We start from the raw sequence: 15,294 nt of genomic DNA on the forward strand, positions 1-15,294 counted from the left end.
GTAAATCTTTCTTTACAACATAGTTTTACCATAAAGTCCTGGGTAAAATAGATGCAGCATCCTTACCAGCTGCCATGAGGGCGCTCAAAGAGGTACACAAACATTGCCCCAGTTTTACTAAAACTGTCTAATGGTGTGTTTACACAGGCAGATTTATCTGACAGATTTTGGAAGCCAAAGTCAGGGATGGATTTGAAAAGAGCAGAAATCTCAGTCTATCCTTTATGACCCATTCCCTGTTTATGGTCTGTTCCTGGCTTTGGCTTCAAAAATCTGTCAGATAAATCTGCCTGTGTAAACGCACCATAATTCTCACACTGGAAAGTTTAAGCTAGCACTCCATTTTCCAAAGCGTGTCATGCTATTTAAAAAAAAAAAAAAATATGACTAATCTAGGTTTGTACCAACTGTTAGTCGGCTTAAAGGAGTTCTCTGGGTTTTTTTTTATTTTTATTCTTTCTTTTTTGGACAAATGGAGGCAGAACGGCAACATGCCCATCCAACCTCCTCAATTAACGAAGTATGAAAAACAGGATATACGCATACATAAAAGAACAACATGAAAGAAATTATCTGCGTTATGATTCTTCTCACATTAATTTCAGGAGGCCCTCAGAGCCATGCCAGGACCACTTCAGTCATCCAACAGTTTTTTTTTACTATTTAAAGAGAGGGAGACAATAGGGCAAAAGATGAGAGAAAAGCCAGAGGAGAAGGAAAGAAGCAAATTTAAAGAAAAGGAAGGTAGAAGAAGGGGGGAGAGGGAGAGAAAAGTGCAGAAAAAAAAAGGAGAAAAGGAAGGGAGGGGAAGGATTGTCAGTGGACAAGGCATCTCAAGACTGGGCAGTTTATTTAATTATTTTCAATTATACAGATCCGTAAATTATTTCTATTTAAAAATGCTAAAGTGAATTACTGTTTTACAGCTGTATGTTGTTACACAGTGTTAACTGGAAGTTAATAAGATGTACACCTTGCAAGTAAACTTTTCATTAGTGTTAGTTTTCCATGCAAGATTAACAGTTTTCTGTTATACTAACTAAAGAATTGATAAAAAAAATAAAAATCTTAAAGCGTATGTACCACCAGGTATATTGCTTGGGGTTTTTTACATTAACAGACCGGCGTGGTGATGCTTGGAGGCACGGTCATTTTTGAACCGCTGCCTGATTGGCTTGCATGGTGCCGGTCTAGTCCCGAGCACCAACCTGCACTGGAGACTTGCCTGCATGCCCCCAGTGTGACAATCTCTCCTGCCCTCTGTGATGTGGCTACATTGATTCTAATAGACCGGGAAGGGGTTAAAAAAAATGACTGTGCCACTGGCATCCCTGCGTCATTCTGTTAATGTAAAAAAAACTAAAGTGATGTACCTACCATAGTTTTGATCAGTCCGGGTCTGAGTGTTCAGACCCCTTCCTCTCTCCGCTCTGAATTAAAAAAAAAAAACAACAACTTCGGAGCCCGACTTTCATTTAACTCAGAGCGATGAGAGGAGGTGCTGCAGCTGCGCTCCTCTCCCCACTCTATCTCCCAATCGGCAAGGGTCTGAACACTCAGACCCAGACCGATCAAAACCTTTGACATGTCTCTATGATGTAAAAAAAATTATTTTTTTTTATAATGACTTTACATACTTGTCAGATTCAGAACATACAATCCTGCTAAAGTGGTGTATTATTTCCAGTCTGACGTGTGCTCTTTGCTGTCCAGTGCAGGAGAAGTTTTCTATGGGGATTTGCTTAAGCTCTGGACAGTTCCTGACACGGACAGAGGTGGCAGCAGAGAGCACTGTCACACTGGAATGAATACACCACTTCCTGCAGGACATACAGTAGCTGATAAAAACACTTCCACAAAATACTATCCATGCATAGACATTTTTCTTCAGACCGGACCTCAGCATAATCATTCATTATTATGCCGGGAGCTCAATAACTGTTTAAATCTTAGCACTACTGTACTAGAACAATGTGCCATGCATTTTTTTTGTGCATGGTATCGCATCTTAAAGCATTACTGTTAAATAAATAAAGATTTGACATGCCGTCAGACGTCATTACTTGCTATTATTAGTGGGATGTGTTTAAGGTGTATTCATGTAATATGTATATGTGTGTGCCACCAATTTAGTATTTACTTCAGGAAGCTGCCCTAGGTATTAGGGGTGCAATTACTTTTCTGGGTGTGCTATCTCTGTAGGTTACATTTTCAACAAACCAGATTTTTTTTTGTCTTTATCAGTTCTGGTGGTTTTATGAAGATGTGCATGTAGATAGATCAAAGTGATATGTTTGTAAGTGTGATCTCCTTTTTAGAAGGTGCAAATGCGTTTAACTGTCTACTTGGGCCAAAGTTTCCAGTTTATGAATCATTACTATTCTTGCAAAATTGCTCGAAATTGCATGCGTTTATGAAATGAACAGTGACATTTTAAGGCAAAGGTTTTTTAGGTGAAATAATATCCGCCATTATTAAAAGGCTGTTTTTGACACACACAAAAAAAGTTGTGGGAACATTGCCTAATATTGTTACTAATGTGAATTATATATATAGGTATGGGGGAGTATGTTTCGCCCCCCCCCCCCCCCCCCACTAATTTTAGTTTTAGGGTGGGGTTGCATGGCAGGCATTTCACCAGGTAGGGCAATGTGGCATTTTATGGATCAGGAATCTCTGTGTAACCCCAGCCTTATTGGCATGACAAAAGTGATAAAACAGTCTTTACTAGGGATGGTCCGAACAGAGTTCGTACGAACCCGAACCATCCGTAATGATTACCGCTGTCTGCCCGCTCCATGCAGCGGGCGGATCCAGCGGGAGGAACGCCTGGAAAACTGGGATACAGCCATAGCCATAGGCTGTATCCCAGTTTTCCAGGCGGTCCTCCCGCTGTATCCGCCCGCTCAACGGAGCGGGCAGACAGCTGTACTCCGAGCGTTCGGGTTCAGCCGAACCAGAACCTCGGCGGGTTCGGACCATCCCTAGTCTTTACTACCAATAGTGCAAAATGTCAAATTTCTGGCAGCAAAAGAATAAGAGGTTATCCTACGAAAATCTTTTTCTTTCAAATCCGCTGGTTTCAGAAAGTTTATATAGATTTGTAATTTACTTCTATTTAAAAAATCTAGTGTCTTCCCCATACTTATCAGCTGTTGAATGTCCCGCAGGAAATGCTGTTTTCTTTTCAGTTTGAGGAAACAAGGTGGAAATTCCAAATGGAATCCCTGCCGTGGACTCCTTGCAATTCCTCCTGCCTCGTCTCAATGTTTCCTCTGCATGGCTCTCTGCTGAAAGAATTGACATGTCTTCAATCTTTATTGAGAGCCAAGCTTACAGAGATATGGTGTTTCAACCCCTGCTGGGATCTTTGTCTGAATATTCAGACCTGCGCCAATCAAAACTTTTGACATGTAAAAAGTTTTTATTATGACAGTGACACTTTAGGCAAAAAGTTCTATGTTTTGAAACATATAATATTAATTTAACCTAATGAGAAAACATTTAATGTTGGTAGGTCCATGTGCCTTGCTTGTTGTGAGTTACTTACTCTTGTGAATCACCAAATTCACCTTTGGTACTTGGTAGAAATATTACATTTCACATACTAAATGTGTGCAGTGTTATGCAACTAGGGTTTTATGATGCCCTCTAGTGTCTGTTTCGCTTATGAAAGAGGCTTTCCACTTTTTTTTTTGTTTGTTTTTTGTGGTATTTTCTGGCCCATGTTCGGCATAGAAGTCAGTAATCAAAATGGAAACAATATTATGTTCCTAATGTCATTTGTAGATATGTATGTTTCCATATAGAAAAGTACAATTGTATTATCTTTTATTATTAAAATACTGTTGACAATTGCATCACAAACCATGGATAAAATAATTACGTCTAATAATGTAACTCCAAAAGAGTCTTATAAGTGGATGAAAAGAATGTTTCCCAACATGTCAATATTTTAGTATTATTACTTTTGTATGCAAGACATTGTCCTAGGGTTATTGTTTTTTTTATTTATGGTGAAATTGTGTACTGTAAAAAGTCAGATTTAAATCTCCGCTGATGTGGTCAAACTTTAAATCTAGTTCAAGACTTATTTATCAAAGGCACAGGCTAATAAAAGTGTGGATTAGTTGCACAAGTATGTACAGCTGCTAATAGCAGACGCCACCAATTTTAATTTTTCTTTGTTTTTTTTTATTCCTACTTCCTCGAGTCATCATTTTAGTCTGTTAGCCATACGAGTACTTTTATTTATTTTTTATTTAACAAGTTATATATTTTAATGGATCCCCTAATTTTAGCATTTATGGGGTGAAATTGGGTTTGTTTTAATTTACTCTATGGTGAAATGTTAACTTTATTCTGTAGAGCTGTTTGATTCAGAGATTGCTTTTTGCAAAGCTAGCTGTAGTTTTTATTGATGCCATTTGGGGGTAGACTTTTTTGGGGAATTGTGTGGGGTATTTTTTTATGGTGTTCACCAAGAAGGATTGATAATGTTACACTTCAATAGTTTTAGTGTTTGCACTTGGAACAATGTAGTTTTACTTTCTTTAAAAAATGAGAAATGAGCAGTGGTTTAAATTGTTTTTAATTTTATTAATTACTCTTAATCCCTAAAGTCATTGATGCCCAGATGTCCAGGTCGAATTAACCCCTCGCCACAAAATGACATTCCAGGAACGTCATGTAAAGCAGGTAGTTCCTGCAACATGATGTTGCTGGAACGTCATACTGCCTCCCCACCAGTAGGTCTTGCTCAGTCACTTCTTCCTAATGTCCTACGTGATCCTGGGATTCTCCTCTGTGTTTGGGTGCAGTGGATGCAGCCAGTCTCCAGCCACCATGGCCTGAACAACTCCCTACTAACTAAATATTCACCATACACAAAGAAAAACTGCTAACAATGCCAGATACCTGTGATCTAGCGATCAGACATAGACCCAGGTTTATCAGCTCTCTGTCAGTGTCCGTGCTCCTGAATCATCGCGACCCCACAGGAACTACCTGCTTAGCCAGTGACTGCAGCTGTGTCCCACCTCACTCACTGATTGGCTGAGTAGGGCCGTGACATCACAGGATGGGAAGCCAGTTGGAGGACTATGAGCTGTGATGCTGTACTGTAGAGACACGGGGACCACAACATTAAGGACAGAGTTTTCTGCTACACTAGTTATGGCTTCTCCTCCTTCTGAACAGCACAGATCACACACACACACACACACACACACACACACACACACACGCACGCGCGCGTCTTCCAGCTCAGAAACAAACTGCCAAATAGTGACCACCAACTTTTCCCCAACCACCCCTATCTAATAGGGTCAGTGCTTTATTACTGATATATGGAGGAAATGCTTCATCCTGCATAACTAAATTCATGTGAGAAAGTGTTTTTCTGTTTGTTATAAATAAGGTCCTTAGATCGATAGAACATAAAATATATTGATGAGTTTTCATATACATTTTATAAATGTTCCTCAATTATAACATTTTAAAAGATTTTTTTTTTTTTTTTTTTTTAAACTCAGGGTCAGTCCTCAGCTCTGGCTATGTACACCTTAATAGATGCAATATCCATAGCAGTTTCTACATATAAGAGCAGTTTCATACTCTCTTTGTATTAGTGATATTCATGCTTGCAGTCTTTCTATACAGTTAGAATATATATATATATATATATATATATATATATATATATATATATATATATATATATACACACACACACATACACATATGGTAGGGGCTACAAGTAGTCTGGGCAGTCTCCACTCTAATATTATAAGGTTCTCCATTGTAATGTTATAAGGTTCTCCATTGTAATGTTGTGCATTTCTTCTTTACAGGTACGAGAACTGGTGCTTGATAACTGCAGAGCACGAGAAGGCAAAATTGAGGGTCTAACTGCCGAGTTTGTTAATCTAGAGTTTCTCAGCCTAATAAATGTCATGTTGATGTCTGTTTCAAACCTTCCAAAGCTACCCAAGTTAAAAAAGGTAAGTTAATGTCTCATATTTCCTTTGTGAACTCTTAACCCTTAGAGGACCGAGCCAATTTAAATTTTTGCGTTTTTGTTTTTTCCTCCTTGTGCTTTTTGCTTTTACGCCGTTCGCCCTGGGGTAAAACTGACTTGTTATATATGTTCCTCAAGTTGTTACGATTACAACGATATGTAACATGTATAACTTTTTATTTTATTTGATGGCTTGTAAAAAATTCAAACTATTGTTAGCAAATATATGTTCCTTAAAATCGCTCTATTCCCAGGCTTATAATGGTTTAATCCTTTGATCTATGGGGCTGTATGAGGTGTAATTTTTTGCGCCATAATGTTTACTTTCTATCGGTACCTTGATTGCGCATTTGCGACTTTTTGAACGCTTTTTATTACAATTTTTCTGGAATTGATGTGACCAAAAATGCGCAATTGTGCACTTGGGTATTTTTTGCGCTTGCGCCGTTTACCGCGCAAGATCAAGAATTAAATAAATTAATAGTTCGGGCGATTACGCACACGGCGATACCAAACATGTTTGTTTATTTTTATTTGTAACATTTGAAAAGGGGGGTGATTCATGCTTTTATTAGGGAAGAGGGCTTTTTTTTTTTTTTTTTGCACTTACACTAGAAGCCCCCGGCTTATATAGATATACTGCATAGATCAATGAGATAGGCACTAGTTTGCTTTCGGCTGCTGCAGCCAAAAGCAATCGAGTGCCGAGCCGGGATCAGCGCCATTACAGAGCAGACCCCGGCCGGTGCCGGATGTGTGGATCGCTCTTCTGTGGCTCGGGGGGGGGGGGGGGGGGGGCGATCGAACCGTGCCCGCTAATAGCCGTGGTCCCAGCGATATCCCGGTCAGAAGCCAGCGCGCACGCTCTGGAGAGAGGTTTGGCGTCCATAGAGAATGAATGGAGCAGTGCGCGCGCCTCAGAGATGAGTCTGGCTCCATTCATTCTCTATGGACGCCGGACCTCTCTCCAGAGCGCGCACGGCTCCATTCATTCGCTGTGGACGCCAAACCTCTCTTCAGAGCGTGCGCGCCGGCTTATGACCGGGATATCTCCATCCCGGGAGCGGGACTCGGCGAGATGAGGTACGTATTAGGGGATCTAACTGGGGGTCGGGAGCCTGTCACCCTGGCACGGGGGGTAACAGGACTCCTTTAAAGGGAATATATCACCTACATTTTTATTTAATGATGAGTCAGATACTAAAAACTGTTTTTATTCTGTCCATATATTTTTTGACTGTATCGCTCCATTTCCAGCACATTCATTGAAAAGGCTGCCAACAACCATCACATCAGAGGTGGAAGATATGGCACTAATGCCTAATGTTCTAGGCCAGTGATTTACATACAATCTAATTTATATACGAATATGATATGCATATTAAGTGAAGACATTAGAAAAATATGTGCTTAGTCACTGCTGCCCATCTCCTAAAATATACATATATATAATTTTTTTTTTTTTATTAAATTGTGTGGGGTTTTTTTGTTTTTTTCTTTCAGCTTGAATTAAGTGACAATAGAATCTCTGGAGGTCTGGATGTATTAGCAGAGAAACTTCCCAACCTGACGCATCTAAATCTCAGTGGAAACAAATTAAAAGACATTAGCACTTTGGAACCTCTGGTATGTCTTTTTTTTTTTTTTTTTTTTTTTTTGGTTGCCAACAGAGAAATGTTGTTTCGAGCTTAAGACTTGACATTTGGCTACATGTAGTTAAATTAATAAACAGAAAGTTATATCTTTTTGTTTCTGTGGGTTGGTTTTTTACATACATCAGAGACAGCTATATAAGCTTTTGCTACAGTGTCAAGTTTATTCACATTGGAACCTCAGAAGTCACACTGATCCAGTGGAAGGGCTGCTTGGTCCATATGCATGTTGAAGAGGTGGCAATTCTCAGCTTTCCATTGACATGAAAAGGAGAATTCTGGACAGGGATGTTCTTATTTTCTTCTCAAAAGTGGCAGGAGGATGGAAAAAAAAATAGTGCTGGTAGATGCTACCGCTGCTCTGGTCCCGCGCCATTTCCTGGTTTGAGAGGAGATCTGGGACGTGACATTCCAGGCTTGCTCAGCCAGTCAGCGGCCTCTGGAAGCAGGAAGCGACCAGAGTGGGGGGGGGGGGGGCAGGTGCCGCCACCAGCGCACAGGGCTGGAGAGGTAAGTGCATGTTGTTTTTTTGACATGTCAAAAGTTTAGTGGGATGACAGTGACAGTTTAACATAAAAACTTAATTTAATGTTGGCTTTAGACAGATTGCTTGCTGTGGTATTAAAGACAAAGAACTAAATTAGACATGCTACTGATCTTAAAAGGATTTTATATTTTTCAGAAAAAATTGGAACATTTGAAGAGTCTTGACCTGTTTAACTGTGAAGTAACAAATCTAAATGACTACAGAGAAAGTGTGTTCAAACTCCTCCCCCAGCTAACATACTTAGATGGATATGACAGAGATGATAAGGAGGCACCAGACTCGGATGCAGAGGCTGATGGAGATGGTGTTGACGAGGAAGAGGAAGATGAAGGTGTGCTATGCTATTACTGTGGTATTTCATAATGTGCTAATAATTATTGTGTAATTAAAAGTCGTTACACCTTCTAATATGCATTTTTTCTATCTATTCCTCAATTCCCCAAAAATTCTGCTTTGTAATAATTGAATGAAAACTTGCTTTGTTAACTACTCAGGGATGAAAATGTGTGATGATGACACAAGTACTGTGTTCACATGTAGTACCTGTGTCATTTTTAGCCAAGTTGGTCAAAAATGACAGAGACAAAAATCTGACACATTTCTGTCTCTGACAAATAGCAACCTCTCCCTGTCCATGAAAGCTGAACTGTGTGATGGTCAAATAGTCAAATCCAATAGTAGGTAAAAAAGAAATTTCAGAAAAACAAGTTTATTAAAATGCTCAAAAGTATAAAGAAAAAAGGGACTTATTTCTGAACTACATAGTTTTTTTTTGTTTGTTTTTTTATGGGAGTCTGGTACGTTGTGGCATCTGTTTATAGTTTTAGGGTGAAGGTATACTCCGAGGGTATGAAAAGAGACCTAAAGGAAAATTCCCGGCAGGGTTTCTTTTGCCAAAGTGCCAGGGAGGGGGAGGATGACAGAAATGACGTGCATTTACCTCCCCAGCTCCAGTGCTGATGCCCATATACTGCTGCTTTGGTCCCTGGCCGCTGGGACCCCACTGCGCTGGCTGGCTGAGCGGGCCTAGAAGGTGCTCTCTCTAACCATAAGGCAGCCAGGTACCTGCATCAGCGCTAAAGCCAGGGAGGTAAGTGCATAATACTTTTATCTTCCCCTGCATTTTGGCACAAAAGCCCCCTGCCCGAAATTCTCCTTTTAAGGTCCCCATACGTTATACACTGATGCCAGCCAAACCCACCGCCATCATGCAGATACCATCCCATGTAATGGAGTGAGATCAGCTGCTGCAAAGCATGTCACTAAATGCTCTAAGAAACAGCTCAGGAAAGTTGGCAGCTCACCATAACAAAGTACAGAAAATAGAAACAGATTAAACTAAAAGAAGTTTTAGTATCTGACTGTAATCGGTGATCATCAAGTCATCAGTCATCAAGACTGTGCTATATAGACACACCGCCAGTGGGACATCTGAGTAGCACACTCCTAATCCTTTCATACGCCTGCTGTTTTTTCAGAGTGAGGGTAGTGGTGCCTATTCCCTATTTATGTTCCAATACTTGCAACCGAGTGGGACTTAAGGGGCTATTTATCAGGGTGGTGTGGTGCTCTCCACATCATGGAGGCACCCCGTGGCAACAGGCTAGAGATATCTGGCTGTCCCGTGTTTTGAGACTCGCAACCGAGACTCCATGGACTCTTGTTTTGCATATATACATTTTTGGGGGCATCAGTGGAGACTCTTGATTGAGTACTTCATTGGAGTTTTTTCACTGTTCTACTTGAGTTGAGTGATTACTGTGTTTTGTTAGTGGTGCCTATTGCCCTACCTTTGTTGCTCTTACAGTATATATACATTTATTTTTATTATTATTTATTTATTTTAGAAGGGGAAGAGGAAGAAGATGATGAAGAGGACGAAGGGGAAGAGGAAGAAGATATAGATGAGGAGGAGGAAGATGATGAAGATGAGGAAGAGGTTGGAGAAGAAGATGAAGATGAGGATGGTAGTGGAGAAGATGAGGTTAGAATATTTAGAATATTAGTGTTGTATTTGAATATTTTTTTTATTTTGCAGCATTTAAAAAATTATTTATATCTACATAAAATATATACATATTTATATCTACTTTTCAATTGTACGTATGTGTTTTGACCCTGTATAACTTGTATGTTTTTTTGTTTTTTTTTTGGGGGGGGGGGGGGGTGTTGAATACAAAATGTTATACATGCAGCACACAATACACACCACTACTTCTTGGTTGGCATCTACAGTTGGTTAAAGCGTTTACTGTACAAAGTTTTCCCTAAAGTGTGTGTCCATATAATCTAATAAGAAAAAGCAATCAAAACGGTATACACTGGGCTGCATACACCAAACAAAAGAATGCATTCCTTATCCTGGAAAAAGGAAATAATCGTGCACATTTATCCATCCTATTTTGCGCTTTGATATAGAATACCTGGGTGCCTGGGAAAACTGATACTTCAAACAGCAGTGACTAAAGAGAATATAAAGTGCTATATTGTACTAACACCACTTTATTTTATATAGGATGAGGAATTAGGACATGATGGAGAGGTAGATGAAGAAGAGGAAGATGAAGAGGAAGATGAAGGTTTGTTTTATTTGTAAAATATTTCTGTTTTCTATAGCAGATGGTAAAGTTATGTGAAAAGGAAACAAATATGGTGCTCCAAAATGGTATCTGGAAAAAAATGCACTCTTCTGTTCTGACGAAAAATTATATCAACAAAGTCAACAGCTATCTTCATCTTGATGCTCTGTGCCTTTTAAACAGTCATTTTTTGAGGACACATCCCATTTAAAACAAATAAGATGTATTAGCTGTACGCCTTAATTCAAGCACAGTTTGTAGCAAAATTCAAATGCAACTGGAAGAAGATGTATACGCACAATGGCATAATATATTTATTTAATACTATTTCCAGGATTGCTTAATTTCAGATGCATTGAAGTAAAAATAAATAGTTGCAAAGGTGTGTACATACCCTTCATGTTTTAACTTGCATTTCTGGATTCCATTAATGCAGTCAACTTAGGCAGTGAGAACAGTAGTGATCCTGTCAGTTGTTGGCGAGTGTCTACACTAATATATGCGCTGACTCCATATCATCCCACCACACTGATCACACATATGTATGTGAGAATACAGGACATGTTAACCTATTAACAACTCAGGATGAGAAAACTCCTTGCGCCATTAGGAGAGTATGGAGAGAGCTCGGGACTTAAACCTACTCCATACCCGGCTATTTTCAGCAGCTGGAGGCCATTGCACTAGCAGATCACAGATAGTTCAACAGATTGCAATAGCAGAAAACACTTAACACATTGGTTATGATTGTAATCTTACCAACCCAAGGATTACAAATAACATGTCAATTTTAGTGCACGGTAAATGGCATAAAAAAAATAAGAGCTTTTTTTTCAATATATGCTCAGATAACCCAAACATTAATAAGGGGAGAAGACCTTTCACCACTCCTGACTTGTCTGTTTTAGTAAATAATGATGTTCCCCATGGAACTGAAATTCTACAATGCTTTGTCTTAGATCACTATGTTGTATTGTATCTGTGTTACACCTTGTGGCTGGGTTCACACTATGTATATTTGAGGCTGTATTTGTGAGGCTGTATAGCAACCAAAACCAGGAGTGGATTGAAAACACAGAAAGGCTCTGTTCACATAATGTTGTAATTGAGTGGATGGCCATCATTTAATGGCAAATATTTGCTGTTATTTTAAAACAACGGCTGTGGTATTGAAATAATGGCCGTTATTTACTGTTATATGGCGGCCATCCACTCAATTTCAACATTGTGTGAACAGATCCTTTCTGTGTTTTCAATCCACTCCTGGTTTTGGTTGCTATGAGGACCTGACATGAGGACCAAATACTGCCTGAAATATACATAGTGTGAACCCAGCCCCCAAATGTATGAATAAATTGACATCTGGGTGTTACCAATTGGTGGTGTGTCCCTGTCCAATAAGTGCTGACCATATCTGATTGTGTAGACACACATCATTGACTAGGAAATTTTAACCCCTAGTTATCAATTTATTTTAAAATTTCTAAGACTAATAAGAGAGGAATAACACAACCTAGTGATCTACTAAAATGCAACAGAATTGAAATTTCATGGGATGTATTATTACTAATTACTAATACAGGCAGGTAAAAAAGAGGCCACAAGCCCTGTTTAATCCTATATAACCCCTTAAGAGAAAACACAGCTACTTTCTGCCAAAAACAGCAACACACCTGTCCACAGGTCACATGTGGTTCTACAACTTTGCACCATTGACTTCAATAAAACGGTACACTAAGGAAAAGGTAGCTGTTCTTTCTGATACTGGATAACCCTTTTAACAGTTTGTGCAGTTTATAACAGGTTTGTCAAGAAGCTTTGCCTTTTTGCAAAAATTGCTGCTGCAGCGGAGAAGAGTTAAGAATTTAAATAATAGCTCATTTTCCTGTTCCATGCTATTTATGAAATAAAATTTGCTCACTAAAAATAGTGTGCGTGCAATTTTATTTTTATTATGCGCCTAACTGAATATTTTTTTAGCCTGTGCAGCTCTATTAGACATATTTGTTTTTGTGCACAATTTTTGCAGTACTGTTCGTCACCTCCTGACAAGGTGTAAAATGTACTAATCCTTTTTTTTTTTTTTTTTTTTTTTTTTTTTTTGCACATATGAGAAAAATTGTGCAAGATTCAGAAAGATTTTCTGCAAAATAGATACATTTCACACAAAAAATTTCACACCCTTATTTTAAAAAAGAAAAACTGTACTAGATGTTGCTTGTTAGGTAAGGTGTTCTGCAGTTTAACCCCTTCACATCAGCACATACCATGTGCAGTTGGAATGTATTTCTATGTTCCTGACTTCAGGGGCGTGTGTGTGTGTGTGTGTGTGTGTGTGTGTGTGTGTGTGTGTGTCACCCCTGCAATGTGAGTGGCCCCGCACACATCAGTGTCCTGGGAGCTGAGGATGATAGGCAGCTGCCTCTCATTAACACCTTAAACATTGCGATCTATAGCGATTGCAGCGTTTAGGTACTCTGTGACAGGACAAGCTCCTGTCACTGAGTGATGCATGGCTGCAGGGGTCCCTTTTGCTTGTACCGACGGGCGGGGGTAATCCACTTACCTCCATCCTGTCGGATCGGCCATCTTTGGATAGAGTCTGCTCTAAGGCAGGCTCTATGCATAGATCGCCAATAACACTGATCTATGCTATGCTATAGCATAGATCAGTACATGCAATCTAGTGATTGCATGTTTTACATTAAAAAAGTGTAATAATAAAAAAAGTTTTTAAAAGTATTAAAAGAACCCCTTATAAACCCCCCTCTAAATAAAAGTTTAAAATACGGAGGAAAAAAAACACCAGGATTGCTGATTTATTTATTTTTTTAAATTATAGATCAGAAAAAAAAATTATAAAAAGCGATCACAATTTTTCTGTTACACCAATATGATATTAATAGAAACTAGAGATCATGGCACAAAAAATTACACCTCAACCAGCCCTGTAGGTGGAAATATAAAAGCCCTATGGCTCTTAGAAGGCGGGGAGAAACATTGCATTAATTTGACCCAGACATCCGTACCTCAATGGGCTCGGTCTTGAAGGGATTAATGAAAACAGCAGCCTGTCCTGAACCCCTTAGGGGATGTCCAGGGAGCAGAAGACAACTTAAGCCTTCTGCTCCCCAATGCTCACTTCCTGTGAATCCAGTACTTGTAAGTAGGCCCTTCAAGATGCGGAGGGGGCAGACGTACATCCCGATCATTACAAGCGGGTAAAACCACCAGCCACCTTCTTCTCCCTGGCAAACTCCTTTTATATTTATTCACCGTATTGTCACATCAGGCTGCTGCAGCCTGTTTACCCTAACCACAAAAAAACTGCATATATCAGTGTTTTGTCACCTTTCTGTTTTAGTTACAGCTGTTTGTTCAATCATTTTCAAGCAATGTTGTTGCCTTTTTTATATGTGTAAACTGTTTTATTGTAAATCAACATTATCTATCTCATTCTTCAGAAGAAGAAGAAGCTGGAAAAGGAGAAAAGAGGAAGAGGGACACAGATGACGAAGGTGATGAAGAGGATGATTAAATTTCTGTAAGAAAGAAAAATGAAAAGGACCTTATTGGATTACACAGTATTGATTGAACTGGCCCCATCCATGGATTACTGAAAAGCAAGCTGCAAATGAATTGTAACAATTAAAACAAGCCCTATCCCCGAACACCCAAAAAGAGCCAAAGAGTTGTTACTGTGACATTCCTACAGCCAATAAACCCTACTGGAAGCTTTCATCTTGGTTTATAATTAAGTTTTAAAAGGCAAAAAAAGTAAATAAATGGAAATAAAGAAATATATATATATATATATATATATATATATATATATATATATACACACACACACACACACACAGAGGGGGGGAATATTATACTCACTCACACACACACACAAAATGTTCGCCTAAACAAACCGGGTCAGTGCTTTTACTAGTACAATGGGGTTCTTAAGGGTTAACAAACTAGAACATTTAGTGTCTGATTGGTGAGTCATGATTGTCAATGGCTACCTATTAAATAGACATTGGAGCACCATTTTTACTTTCTGTACAACAACAAAAAAAAAAAGAAAAAAAAACACTTTGTAAATAAAATCTTAACATTTTGGGTCTGTTTTTCATGCTTTGCTTTCTTTTCCTAACAGTTCAATATTTTTTTACAGTAGGATGTTTTTGCGACAACTGCAGATGAACTATTTTTAAGAACCTGAGTGAAATAAACATGTTACAATTTAGTAAATCCTAGTTGTATGTTTACGTTTCTGAATAAGAAGTAACTTGCTCTTGATTGTGTAGTTATAATGTGTATTTATTTTTCTGTATATAATTTAGCTTTTACTCTACCATCCCAAAGTTTAGAAATGCTGAAAACATTATCTAGTGTGTGGCTTTTTTTTTTTAATTTGATTTAAATCTCATGATGACATTCATCCTAATCAACGTCCATAGGATGGCATGACATTGCGAAAATATATGATGTAAGCAGAACACA

The 15,294-nt window shown here is 38.8% G+C and overlaps 1 protein-coding gene across 3 annotated transcripts in view; it reads left to right on the forward strand.

Moving 5' to 3' along the window:
- Positions 1-14,535, forward strand: part of ANP32B (acidic nuclear phosphoprotein 32 family member B) — a 33,573-nt gene extending 19,038 nt beyond the window's left edge. For all 3 annotated transcript variants that reach the window (XM_069962128.1, XM_069962127.1, XM_069962129.1), the window contains exons 2-7: positions 5,853-6,002; positions 7,523-7,645; positions 8,354-8,549; positions 10,066-10,202; positions 10,734-10,797; positions 14,262-14,535. In XM_069962128.1, the coding sequence (XP_069818229.1) occupies positions 5,853-6,002; positions 7,523-7,645; positions 8,354-8,549; positions 10,066-10,202; positions 10,734-10,797; positions 14,262-14,335 (744 nt within the window). In that variant the 3' untranslated portion in view covers positions 14,336-14,535. The remainder of the gene's footprint in view (positions 1-5,852; positions 6,003-7,522; positions 7,646-8,353; positions 8,550-10,065; positions 10,203-10,733; positions 10,798-14,261) is intronic.
- Positions 14,536-15,294: the final 759 nt, after the last annotated feature.

This window comes from Dendropsophus ebraccatus, chromosome 3, assembly GCF_027789765.1.
Source record: "Dendropsophus ebraccatus isolate aDenEbr1 chromosome 3, aDenEbr1.pat, whole genome shotgun sequence".
In the NCBI taxonomy this organism is placed as follows: Eukaryota; Metazoa; Chordata; class Amphibia; order Anura; family Hylidae; genus Dendropsophus; species Dendropsophus ebraccatus.